General features: G+C 39.1%; 1 protein-coding gene across 1 annotated transcript; it reads left to right on the plus strand.

Moving 5' to 3' along the window:
• Nucleotides 1-744: 744 nt before the first annotated feature.
• ARRDC3 (arrestin domain containing 3) lies at nt 745-12,316 on the plus strand. Its single transcript, XM_088444689.1, has 8 exons — nt 745-1,253; nt 5,437-5,518; nt 5,881-6,028; nt 6,709-6,811; nt 7,009-7,265; nt 8,230-8,389; nt 8,662-8,813; nt 10,500-12,316. Exons 1-8 carry the CDS (start codon nt 974-976, stop codon nt 10,554-10,556), a joined length of 1,239 nt encoding a protein of 412 aa, XP_088300815.1. The 5' UTR covers nt 745-973; the 3' UTR covers nt 10,557-12,316.
• The last annotated feature ends 640 nt before the right edge of the window (nt 12,317-12,956 follow it).

Below are 12,956 nucleotides of genomic sequence, written 5' to 3' on the forward strand. Positions count from 1 at the left end.
CACCATCAGTGTGTACGCACTATCGGACGATCAGGCGATATGTTTACATTATATAATTAACGATCTAACCACCAAATGATGCAAGATATATTGTTTGGTCGTTTGTTACATTGCACAACAATGCGCTAGATCGTTTGTCCAGGAGTTCAAGGGAAATCGTTGACGGCATTACATCGTTTCCAAGTCGTCTAGTGTGTACCTAGTTTGTTATCCATGATGTAAGTTACAGTGCAAAGAGGGGGAAATGCAGCAGGAGAAGATGACTATGCATTCAGAAGACTACAGACGTCTTTACAGCTGGAGCTCAGAGAATGTTAAACATTGCATGCAAGATCCCCAAACTAGAGCTGATGCTAAATTCATCCACATCTATTAATGCAAGTATACTTTGTTTTATCAGCCTGGCAGCGTTTTCCCTTTCTTATATATATATTCCTTCTGGAGCATTCCCTCCATTGCACATTCGACTCTGCAGCAGCATGAACTATGATGTGCACCAAGGGCTGTAGTGTAACCTGCAAATGCTGCTGTTGCTGTGAAATAAACACGAGCAAAAATAAATATAATAAAAAAAAATGGCACGTCCTATAAAGTTTTCTGGCAGAAGGGTCCAGAGGGTAAAGGAGGGATAGGAGAGGAGGCATATATATAAGTTATAAAAAAAAAAAAAAAGTGGCAGAGGGTTGGAGCATGCGCAGTGCGGTTGTTTTTCACAAAGCTGTGCATAAAGTGAGCCGGCACACTGCAGACAGCCGTCTTTGTAAGGAGACCACTGAGCAGAACACTGTGGCAGTCTGCAGCTGCTCTCGCCCCAATGAGCTACCTGCACTGCCAGCGCTGAGCCTGTTTATTTTGCAAGGCATTTATCAGTGCAATATTAAGATCACATTTTATATGAGATCTTAGCAATTATTATCCCCCCACTCCTTTATTGATTCTTCTAGATCTATTTTTATACGTTTTTGTTACAATCATGGTGCTGGGGAAGGTGAAGAGTCTCACTATAAGCTTTGACTGTCTGAATGGCAGCCCTGTCCCTGTCTATTCCAGCGGGGACACCGTCTCAGGGAAGGTAAATCTGGAAGTTACCGGTGAGATCAGAGTGAAATCTCTGAGGATCCATGCCAGGGGACACGCCAAAGTACGGTGGACTGAGTCTAGGAATGCTGGATCTAACACTGCCTATACCCAGAATTATACTGAGGAAGTGGAGTATTTCAGCCACAAGGACATCTTGATTGGGCATGAAAGAGGTGAGTGCCCATAAGCTTAATTATAGAAATATGTTCTACTATTCTACTGATTCACAGTATATATGCCAGCCATGTGCAAATGGCTAATAGTCTTTGTGATTAGTTTTACTATTTGGTTATTAATGTAGTATCAATGGGAGGTGTTTCCAGTATAAATTGATTAAAGCTCCATGTATGTAGATGTGCCCAGGTATGCCACAGCTGATGTGCACATCTGCAATACACACCTACAAAAGTTGGGATGGAGAAGAGAGGTAGCCATCCCCAGTAATATTTGGGTGATGGAGATGGAATGGGTGCAGGGTGTTAGCACATGCAGTAGGGTTGAGAAGTCATTGCATGGGGGGAGGAGGGGGGGTGAAGGAATCATCTTGTTTTTCTGAAGTTTCCAGCAGCCTTTGTTAGAAGCGGTTCAATCCTGTTTTGGGCTAGTGGTGTCAGTGGAGAGAGCTGTGGAAGTGGGAGGGGGAGCCTCCTCTGCTCCCCAGGCATTGGCTGTACGGCTGTCAGCTGGTGCCAATGACTTCATATCTTCCACACTCACAGTCAGAGAAAATGAATCCAAAAATAACATTTCTACCAACAAGGTGCAGTGCTAGAGGATGCCTGTGTGCCAGGTCTTAGAGGGGAGGCTGGGCAGGCAACCAGGAGTGGCTGGTGGGGACCATGCACGGTGTGCTGCCCAGCACTAGTTACCTCACCAATATGACCCAGATCTTGCAGATGCTGAATCTCCTAATTGTGTCTTCTGGCCTCACTCAATACGCTGCGTTGTAATGGGAGAGAACTTGCCTATTGTCCAGGGGCATTGCTAAGTTGCAATGTTTTGCAGAACGGGGGATATATGTCTTCTATTGGATTTTGTCGCTGTGCACGAAACATATTTAACATATGCAAGTGATCACACTGGTTTACAAGTGGCACATTACAATGCAACATGGCTATAGTACAGAATAGACAATGCGAGGTATTTGCTGTATTATCCAGCCATGGATAAGCTGTGCCACTGCGGCAGTGACTGGGTTAATTTTACCCATCTTCTGTTACGTGCAGCCCGGCAGGAGACTCTCACACAAGCCTGGTTATGGGAGAGGAGGGGTAATGGCGTAAAGCCGCACCCATGACTTTCCTTATTGGTCAAGTGGGCTTTTGTTATGTTGTTGCCAAGGAGACGGCTGTGCTCTGTGACTGGCTGATGCTGTTGCTTAGGGCACCCGGGAGCAGGTGGAGAGAGGTGGGCGTGGCCGTGGCCGTGACGTTGTAGGGTCGGTTGTTTAACCCATGCAGCTGCATCTGGTGTAACAATACACTGCCTATTCTCCCCAGTAAAACGTGTTGTTCTGTGCCAGCTGCCCATGGTCACAGTGAGACCTGACAAAGCCTGTGGCTCTCTAGCTATTGTGGAACGAAACTTCTCAGAACTGCCTTAGTTCTAAAATATATAATAATAATAATTATTATTATTATATATCCACTTTTTTAAACCTTTACTTTTCATGGCCATTTGATTTATCTGAGTATGGAGAGATCTAGATTGCATGCCCATGTGGAAGGTGGTGTATACCATATAGTGATTTAATCGTGACTGTCCAGTTTCCGCTGTGGGCACTGACTTTTATTATAGTGTGTATATAGCATGGGTTACCCCGATCTGCTAAATATAACTCTTATCTCGTTTACAAGTAAAGGTGTGTATTTGTAACATATTTAAAGGCAAGTGGAGTGGCTTGGCATATATTGTCTCAGGTTATAGGGGGTGATCTGAACAGGTTTACACACATCATGGGATCAAGTGTTAAGCCGGATACACACTATACAATTATCAGGACAATAATTGTATTGGGGACAAATGTATCAAAACTTGATGTGAGATAAAATAGTGAAATATATATCGCCAACCAATCAGTTCCAAACTATAATTTCTTAAACACAGCCTGCAACATGTAAGTTAGAAGCTGATTGGTGATATATGTCTCACAATTTTATCTCTCATCAAGCTTTGATACATAGGCCCCCAAGGCCCAATTAAAAAGTTTTAAATGCTCCTGCAATGGTGAGGTCGGGATCTGGTGTTCTGCACACACTATCTTGTTCCTGGGGGCCTATGTATCAAAGCCTGATGAGAGATAAAATTGTGAGAAAAGATTTAACCAATGAGCTCCTAACTGTCATTTTTTCAAACACAGCCTATAAAATGTAAGTTAGAAGCTGATTGGTTGGGGATTTATATCTCACAATTTTATCTCAATCAAGCTTTGATACATAGGCCCCCTGATCTCCCGTTCCCATTAGAAATTGCTCAGTGTGTACGGTTGCACATCGCTCTGATAATCGCTCTGTCGTATTGTTTATCAGATCTGCACAATTTATCTGTGTGTGCCCAGCACAAGGCTACATGTATTGTTTGGTGTCTAAGGAAATAATGATTCCTGGTGTCAATTCAGTTTTGACTCAGCCACTGGGCTTCCTTTATCAACTAGTTTTATCACTTGTGTTCTGTCTGAAATGGCTTATCGCGGCCAGCAACATTGTTCCTTTTCCTCGCACACCATAGAAGAGCGCAGGAAAGGTAGCAAGACTGATCCTACAGTGATAGGTGGCTATGTGCGCTAGTGTTTAAATGATTGTCAGTAAAGGCCCCCATACACGGTGAGATTCAAACTTGGTAAGATCAGTTGTACGATTTCCCTTGAAATTCTTCATAAGATGTGGTCAAATGGTGTACGATTGGTCATTAAGATCATAGGATAAGATGCATAGAAGTGTATCACATCGTACACGATCAGTTGAGATCTCTCTGCAAAACCATCTGATCTGCGATCCAACTAGACGACGGCGGGGACGCGCATCGGGGTAGCAGAAGACTCAAAATACAACTATTTGCAAATGATTGGTCTGACCAACCTGTAGAAAATGCCAAAATCGTGTTAAAAAGCGTGCCGTGTATGGCCAGCATAACTGCTGCTTGGCATATGGCGGTGTGTATAATGAGCATAGAGGAATGTACAGCCACAGGGACACATTGCCTGTGACTTCACTCCAATCCAGCATGGTCTCCAGCAGACCCGGAAGAAGGGGGCGGAAGAGACTAGAAAATATGGGCAGGGCCAGCAGGTTAGGTTGCGCACTGCCATCTCTGCAGCGAGCTACGTCATGTCTATGCATATTAGAGACTGGCTGAGGATCTGCTTGCACCGGTTCAGGCCGGTCCTCTCCTGCTGGAGTCTGCCTGTGATTGACAGCTCAAGACTTGTTTACCACACAGTACTGCCGCTAGTGCTCTTTTTGCCGGAGATTGCTGAGCTGGCATTTCCAAAAAGCAACTTTGTAGCAGAAATAAAAGAAGTGAAGCTGGTTTTTAAAATAAAAAGAATAATCCAAAAATAGATATTTGTGCCTTTTAGTACAGAGCTTCCTTCGATAACTTGTCTTAGTACAAGCATAAAGAAAATCATTTTGATATATTAGTCTTTGTTTAGCTAACATCTGCTATTAATTCACTACATGAATAAGCAAGCATTTATTAAATAGCTATAATTAAGGCTTGCTTTCCATACTATTATATCTTTATTTTTACACTTGCTTTCCTTAATTCAGATTAGATTTCACGCTGCTCTAACTCCCTCCCTCTCCCCCCACACTTCACACCCAGAATGAGATAAAATGTCTGGCGTGAATTTGCCAAGGTAGATTGGGAAGGTCATGTTGTTTACTGCAAATAGAGACTCCTCCTTAATATCTCTATTATCCGGGTGCGGTTTGAACTCCACGACATGTTCTAGGTTTTATTGTTTGTAAAAGACTTATTGTTGGCTTGTCGTAATGTTCTTTCTCCCCAGCTATGTAGGTCTGTTGCTAGGCAATTTTAAAGATCTGGAAACATATTTTATTACCTTTCAGTACAAAAATACATTGTGAAAAAAAAAATATTTATGATGTTTTGTAATTCGTACATTGTTACATAGTTGAAATCCATTGTTTCCTAGCTTAACCCAGAAATAACTGAAATAACTCAGTGTTCTGTAAAATATTTAGCCATCAAGGAAGTGCTAAAGGGTTTTTTTTGTTTTTTTTACCTGGCCATTATTGTGCTATAGTAGCAAAGTCCTGTGCATAGATCTGTGCTATAAGCTGAATGACTGCATAAACAAGACATTAATGTGATATCTTTGTCATTTTCTAGATGATGATAACTCTGAAGAAGGACTGACCACTATTCATTCAGGACGCCATGAATATGCATTTACTTTTGAGCTTCCACAGACGTAAGTATCTCATTTTGTGCCGCTTCTTTCATTAGCGTTAGACTGGACCACTCCCTGATATAGCTGTATTTATGGCAAGCAGTTGCTACAAGACCTATTTACTGTAAATATATACAGATAGTAAAAGGGATGGTTGCCATTGGATATTATAGTACATTGCTCTTCTGCATTTATCTCTGAATATTGTTATGATACACTGGCCATAATTATTTATTTATATTTTCACAAACCTATTGCTAAAAACTATGTTTCATAGTTACATGCTTATTTAGACATTATTTAAAAGCCAGTAAGCTGAATTTAAGACTAAATAAATCTTTAGTCGAGCACTGTCATTAATTTTGCCTTCCTCTCCTGCGCAGACCACTTGCTACCTCATTTGAAGGCAGACATGGCAGCGTACGTTATTGGGTGAAAGCAGAATTGCACAGAGCCTGGCTGCTACCAGTAAAATTAAAGAAGGAATTCACCGTGTTTGAACATATTGATATCAACACTCCTTCGTTACTGGTAAGAATTTTTTCTTTTTTTTTTACCTCAAAATGTCTCACAATTTATTGTAGTTAGAAGGTTGAGACTTTCACATTTATTTAAACATTTTTTCTTTTTCCAACCAATTTACTGAAAAATTGGTATTGAAATAGTAAATGAGATCCATACCTGCATCCAAGCCTAGGCTAAAAAATGGGGTCAGTGAAAACTGTTAAAAGATCTAATTGTAATTAGGCACACTGCTTTCAAAGCCATAGAAACACATGGGGCATAATATAGTCTGAATCTCTTAAGCTCTTCTATTATTCAGCTGGCTACTGCCTAATTAAATTGAAAGAAAACTTAAACGTTCTTTTATTACAAAAAAAAAGCGTTTTTTTATTATTTATTTATTTCTAGCTGAAACAAAAATTAGTTTTATATCTTCAGTTGAGGCAACCATTTTTACAACTTTACATTGGAAACCAACAATGTCCTTATGAGCATTCGCTGTAAGAGCCTCTGATACTATGGGCTGCCATTAAATGGGCAGGCTGCTTATACATGAATATTGGTTTCAGGATGCAAAATGGCTGACTCTAGAGTGTCCAAATGACTGGTGCTCTTTACATTTGTTTTTTTTTGTTTTGTTTTTTTGCAGCAGCATTTGTTTGATGAAATTAATGTCTTAGTTAAAATTTCTTATTTTTCTTTTTCAGTCACCACAAGCGGGCACAAAAGAGAAAACTCTGTGTTGTTGGTTTTGTACCTCAGGTCCAATATCCCTAAGTGCCAAAATAGAAAGAAAGGGCTACACCCCAGGTAAGCATTTGGATTTAAAACTTAAAATACACACCTCCTCGGTCAGTTTTACATTCACATGCTGATAGCATCGCTTGATAGCTTAGAGCCAAGATAAATACAAGCAACCAAAGACTAAATAATGTTAAGGTTTCTGTTTAATGGTTTTTCTTCGGCATTGCAAATCCCTTAAAGATTGTGTATTTATCTTCTTGAAGGTGAATCCATTCAAATCTTTGCGGAGATTGAGAATTGCTCTTCCCGAATGGTTGTTCCCAAGGCAGCCATTTATCAAACACAGACCTTCTATGCCAAAGGGAAAATGAAGGAGGTTAAGCAACTTGTGGCCAACTTGCGCGGAGAGTCGCTCAGTTCCGGAAAAACAGAGACCTGGAATGGCAAGCTGCTGAAAATCCCACCCGTGTCCCCCTCTATCATTGACTGCAGCATCATCCGCGTGGAATATTCTCTTATGGTACGTATAACCAGATAATGCTCCACTCTAGGAAACTGCCTACTTTATTTGCTATATCGTGGATCCTGAGGTAAATGCTTTTTTTATAGGTATTTATGGCTTTCATCACTTTGAAACAACAAAGACTTCATCCATTAAATGAATAACAGTGGGTGATTAAGGGGCATTATCGTTGGGGGAAAATAATATACATATTTTGTTTTGTACTAAATGTAATATAGTTTCCGGTGTAACTTGAAACATTAAGTTAAAGGGGTTTCTCTTCTTTTGTTTAAATGATTTGGAACCTCTGCTCATGCAGGTTCACAGTGTCTGCTGTGCAAAGCTCTTGCAATCGAGTCTCACTTGGAGATGTTTGTCATGTAATGTGTCTCTGGTTAGCAAGTCTGTAGATACACTGGACCTGATTCAAAGGTGGACCTAATACAGCCACGACTTTCTTTTTCTGTAGCACAACTGCGCCTTTATAATCATGCCGCAGCTGTCTCGCTAGCCACCCCCCTGTTACCACCCTGGAATGCCTACTGAAATGGCCTCTATCTGCGTCCAAACTCGTTCTGCGCCTTTCAGCGCCAACCATTGGGACAGAATGTGCAGTTAGTCTTGGGCACATGCGCAGACTGAAAAAAAACATACGCTTGCTTCCGACCTCTACACTGCGTCCAACTCTGAATCAGGCCTACTAACTAGCGATAATACCTGTTTGCTGCTCACAGGCTAGTTACAATGATATGAGAGCAGATTGCAATTAAACTTTTTTGGGTAAAATTTTTACCACTAAATAACTACAATGTCTAGATCAGTTATACATCTGACATTGTTTCAGTGATGGTCATGCTTTGTTAGTGACAACATACGCATTGCATCAGTTAAAGCCTATGCAAACCAATTTGTTATAGTAATTGTTGTCTAGCACCTTTTATGTTTTTAGTAATTTTTTTTTTTAATTGTTTTATTTTTTTAGGTATATGTGGATATTCCAGGCGCTATGGATTTATTTCTCACTTTACCATTGGTCATTGGAACAATTCCCCTGCATCCTTTTGGCAGCCGGACTTCGAGTGTAAGCAGCCAGTACAGCATCAGTAATTGGTTGGGATTAGTCCTGCCCGAGCGACCTGAAGGTAATTTCCTAATCCTTTGTACATTCCACTTCGGACAGGTGTCGCAATTTCTCCACATGCTAGTCACTGTAAACAGGCATGTACTTGATCATGCAATACTATTGCATAGTAGCCAGAGCTTTAATTAAACGCTTGTAATTTCCCAACACCATGGCTCAAAGCTAGAAATTTAAAGCCAGGTGTTAATGTTTTTTTATTTTATTATTTATTTATTTATTTATATAAACCTTCTTTAACAATATATACTGTATATCTATATGTTCTCATTCTAGCACCTCCAAGTTATGCAGAAATTGTCACAGAAGAGCAAAGACAAAATCTGGTATCCTTTAATGTTTGCGATCATTTTGAGTTGGCACTTCAAGGACCACTGTTTGCGTATATCCAAGAATTTCGTTACCTGCCTCCTCCTCTCTATTCAGAGGTAAGTAGATTTTATCCAACACATATAAGTGCCCTATGTCTATATAATACTAATAGAGAAAGTGTCTGTCTGTTTGTCATTTATGCATGACCAGAGTTTTGTACAAAGCGCCACCAAATTTGCCATGGTAGTATTTAACCAGAACTAAGTTTTGAAGTTCGTCAGGGCCATGGAGGTCTACATGGTGCCCACCAAGTAGGCCGCGGAGTCTGTGATTTGAAATTTTGGGTTCAGCGAGTTTGTTCAGGTTGATATGTACCAGTGGGGGGTAGGCAGAGCTCCAACAGAAGAGCAGTGAGTCAGGGGATCAACTGTCACACTGCACCTGCACCGACAGTTACTAATTTCCTCCAAGCACATTTTCATATGCCATGGTCTCCAATGTTGTTCTGCAATGTAAAAAATGAAGGCTGCAGATGTACTTCAAGGTCCAGTCTTCAACCCGGGCAACGCCGGGTATCCCATATAGTATGTAATTCCATATGAGGTACAATTGTACCTCCCGAGTCCCCTCATGCAAGCAGTGATGCTCATGTTGTTGGGAGTGCTGCCAGTTATTAGTGTTCTTTTTAAGATTTAATATTTTTTATTTATTTATTTTTTTTAAGCTCTCGGTTGCCCACATTTATTTTAGAGAAGTAAAATCCTTTAAATTACACCTTCTAAAGCAGTAACCATTATGTAGTTGTTTTATCTTGAGACAAGAAGCTATGTTACAAATCAGCATTGAAGAAAAAAGCAACTATTCTATTGAATGAATCAAGCCCTTATTGTAGTCCTTTTAGCTGGATAGCGACAGTAACCACATTGATTTCTGTGTCATATGATAGACTGCCCACCACCACTGTGACCGTAATGACCATGTCGCAACCTAACTTGCACAATACAACCAAGCTCTTTGTTTGTGAACTCCGTCTAAGAGTACTTATGTAGGATTCACTGTTTGACAACGAAAAAAAACAACATGGTTATTCATTGTACTGTATTAGTTTTTGCACAGATAGAAAAAAAATAATAAAATAAATCCTATATAAGCATAATTATTAAATTTTAAACTACAATAGAGCACAGTAACCAAAATGTATTTTGATTTGCCACAGTAAAAGCACTGCCAATTGTTCTATATAAAATAAGTATGTTATAATGGCCTGGTGAAATGTAATTTTATCAGTGCTATTGTATACATCATCCTTTTTAGGCAACTGGTGTCTTCTCTCGTCTTTATGCTAATGCTGCGGCCGATTCTGAGCATACGGAGACTCCCTCTTGCTGTGCTTATCCGTCTCAGTGCATCTTTATATGGGACAGATTAGCGCAGGTGCAATTTCTCCTTCTGAACATGGCGTATTGTTTCGGTGCTGTGTGCATATCTGCTTTGCATGCAGTTGACATGCACCTCTCAATCAAGCCCTACATATTGTATGACCACCTCATTCCTTAATACTGCAACTTGTGGTTTTACAGGCCATGTGATATAGATAGATAGATATTGACATTCCTTTAATATATAATGTATGTATTATTTCTTTTTTTTTTGCTTTAATGTGCGTATATGTAAAAAAAAAATATATATATATATATATATATATATATATATATATATATATATATATTATTACACCCCCCCCCCCTGTTAATTATGCCTGAAAAGTGACTTAGATCCACTTCTTCTTTTTGTTTCCTTAGGTTGATCCCAACCCAGATCAGCCCATTGAGGAACATCCCTCCTGTCCATCTCGCTGAAAGGATTTGCTATATTCAGCTGATGAGACAAACTTAACTGCTGACAATGACAAGGCAGCCATAATGGAGACTCTCACTTTCACAGAATGCAGTTTGAGTCCCACCTTGGAAGTTACAAACTGAATCGACCTGTGGTCATGACTAGGGCGCTTACAGCTTAGTAACAAGTTTGCGCTCCATAATTTGGAGGTTGGATTGCCTTGCTGTTGGCACACAACGATGCTGCACTCATACAGTACCAAGCCAAGCGACGAGATGCCCGGGGCATTGTGACAAGAAGATCCGGGTTCCACTGTAACACTGAAAATTTGCACACCTTCAGTGTGTATGTAGAGCAGCTTGGAATCACTACAGCTTTCTTTATTTCCCTCATTTAGCTTGGTTGTGTTGTGCACACCAGGAAGCAAATGAAAGCTTTGAGAACTATACAATGACAAATGCACTAATATTTTTTATTTTATATATTTTCTCGTTCTTTTATTGTAGCCGGGCTTTACCTGCATATTTACATGCTTCGTATTGTCCAATATGGCTGCATGCGCACCATCGTCTGCTCGCATACAGCAAGTTATTTCTTTACACACATCAAATGCCTTCATGCCAATCTTTATTGCTGTTATGTTTTGCAGCCTACTCTTGTAGAATAGCAACAATTCCAGTCAGTTAGAAAATAATACAGAAGGAATAAACAACAACGAAAAAAGACATGAGGAAATCGGGCGTTCATCACGATTGTACACTTTAGTTTCTTTCAGAGACTTGTTGCCTTTATACTGTCACCCCAAGCAGGATTTTGTTACAGACTTCCTACAAATCACTTTATCTCAGGAGATTTCATCACTTGCCAAAATTTGGAATGCTATTTGTGTCTTTATGTTGCACTATACTTTTGTAGGGGATTATCGAGTGGTGTCACCAATAACATGCACAAAGTTAAGAAAAAAAAAAAATCCTATTACCATAAGGTTTTTTTCTTCAAATTCAGTAATGTACACAACACGGTTTTTAGTCAAATTAGGGCATTACAATTTTTTTTTTGTTTTTTTTACACGTACTGAGACCTATTCCATTTTGACGATAATTTGTACGACTGTTATTTTGTTTTGTTGATGCACAGAAAATAGTAATCGTGATAACACTCAACATGTCAATTTTATAGTTGTTAGCACAAGGTATGGGCTACTGGGCTGGTAATATTTTGTGTATTTCTATTCACAGTATTAATGGACTTTGTGCCATTGGTTATATACTATTGTTATTGTGTTGATTGGAAAGCAAGGTTTTTCTATGGAATGATGAATGGCATCTATAAGGTCCTTCATCCCTGTCACTACAAAATAACAAATACATAGCGCGTATATGTTGAGTGTTAAATTGTTTATACTTTGCATCAGTCCAAATCGTCCTAAAATGATATTCTGCTAGTAATACAACGTCTGAAAGTTGTACTTTAGTTGTCACTAGTCTACTATGCGGTTTATGCCAGATTAAAGTACATCTAAAAAATATATATAGTACAGATTAAAGAATATATAATGTCTATATAGGGTTGAACAATATTTATAGCAACTGCAAATGTATGAGGATTAGCATTATTGGCACCACTGGCACTATCACATGAAGTGTGGTAAATCAGAAATTCTTAACTTCTGCAAAGTTTGTAACAGCCCAACTAAGGAAAGGAAATGTGAACTTGTAACATTTAAGTAATATCCAAGCAAGTGTTTTTTTTTTTTTTTTTTTTTTTTTTAAATAATTAAGCTAATTTTAGCAGTGTTCCAGACAGAAAAAAAAAAAACCCTTCCAAAGTGAAGATCTAAACTTTTTAGTCACGTTTAAGTGATTGATCTGACGTTTGGTTTTCTCTATGTGACATAATACTGAGGAAGTGGGAAGTGACAGTAGTTTTGAGAAGTTTTCCCCTTATTTTTTTTTCCTCTCCTCCGCTTTCTGTATGTGGATAACCTTTTATGTCTCCACAATCATTTTTCAGAGTTCATTTCTTTTTTTTTGTCTCAAAACTATTTGTTCCTTTCTTTAAACTTTTTTTTTTTTTTTTTTTTCTTCCTTCATAATTTAGAAAACTGGGAACAATTTCCTGACTTGCCTAGGAAACTACTGGCAAACTTTTATGTCTATATAGGGTTGACCAATATTCATAGCCACTGCAAATATATGTGAGGTTTAGCATTATTATTAGAGCCACTGGCACTGTATCGCATGAAATGTGGTAAATCAAAAATGCTTAACTTCTGCAAAGTTTGTGATATATTTATTTACTTTGTGTAAAGGCATTATTATTTTCTTTTTGTTATTACATGTACTGGTCAGTTTCTTACAAAACAGTTGGCATATGTAGTCCAGCATTCAAGATGGTTTCCTAACTAGGAATAAATGAAT

The sequence above is a fragment of the Taudactylus pleione genome, unplaced genomic scaffold, assembly GCF_031769625.1.
Source record: "Taudactylus pleione unplaced genomic scaffold, aTauple2 ptg000370l, whole genome shotgun sequence".
NCBI classification, from domain to species: Eukaryota; Metazoa; Chordata; class Amphibia; order Anura; family Myobatrachidae; genus Taudactylus; species Taudactylus pleione.

What these genes read in the sequence shown, in the direction of transcription:
- ARRDC3 (XM_088444689.1), top strand. Translation starts at nt 974, where the DNA reads ATGGTGCTGGGGAAGGTGAAGAGTCTCACTATAAGCTTTGACTGTCTG. An exon ending in AAGAAAGGGCTACACCCCAG is followed by an intron (nt 6,812 to 7,008) that starts GTAAGCATTTGG and finishes ATCTTCTTGAAG; the next exon opens with GTGAATCCATTCAAATCTTT. An exon ending in GCGTGGAATATTCTCTTATG is followed by an intron (nt 7,266 to 8,229) that starts GTACGTATAACC and finishes TTATTTTTTTAG; the next exon opens with GTATATGTGGATATTCCAGG.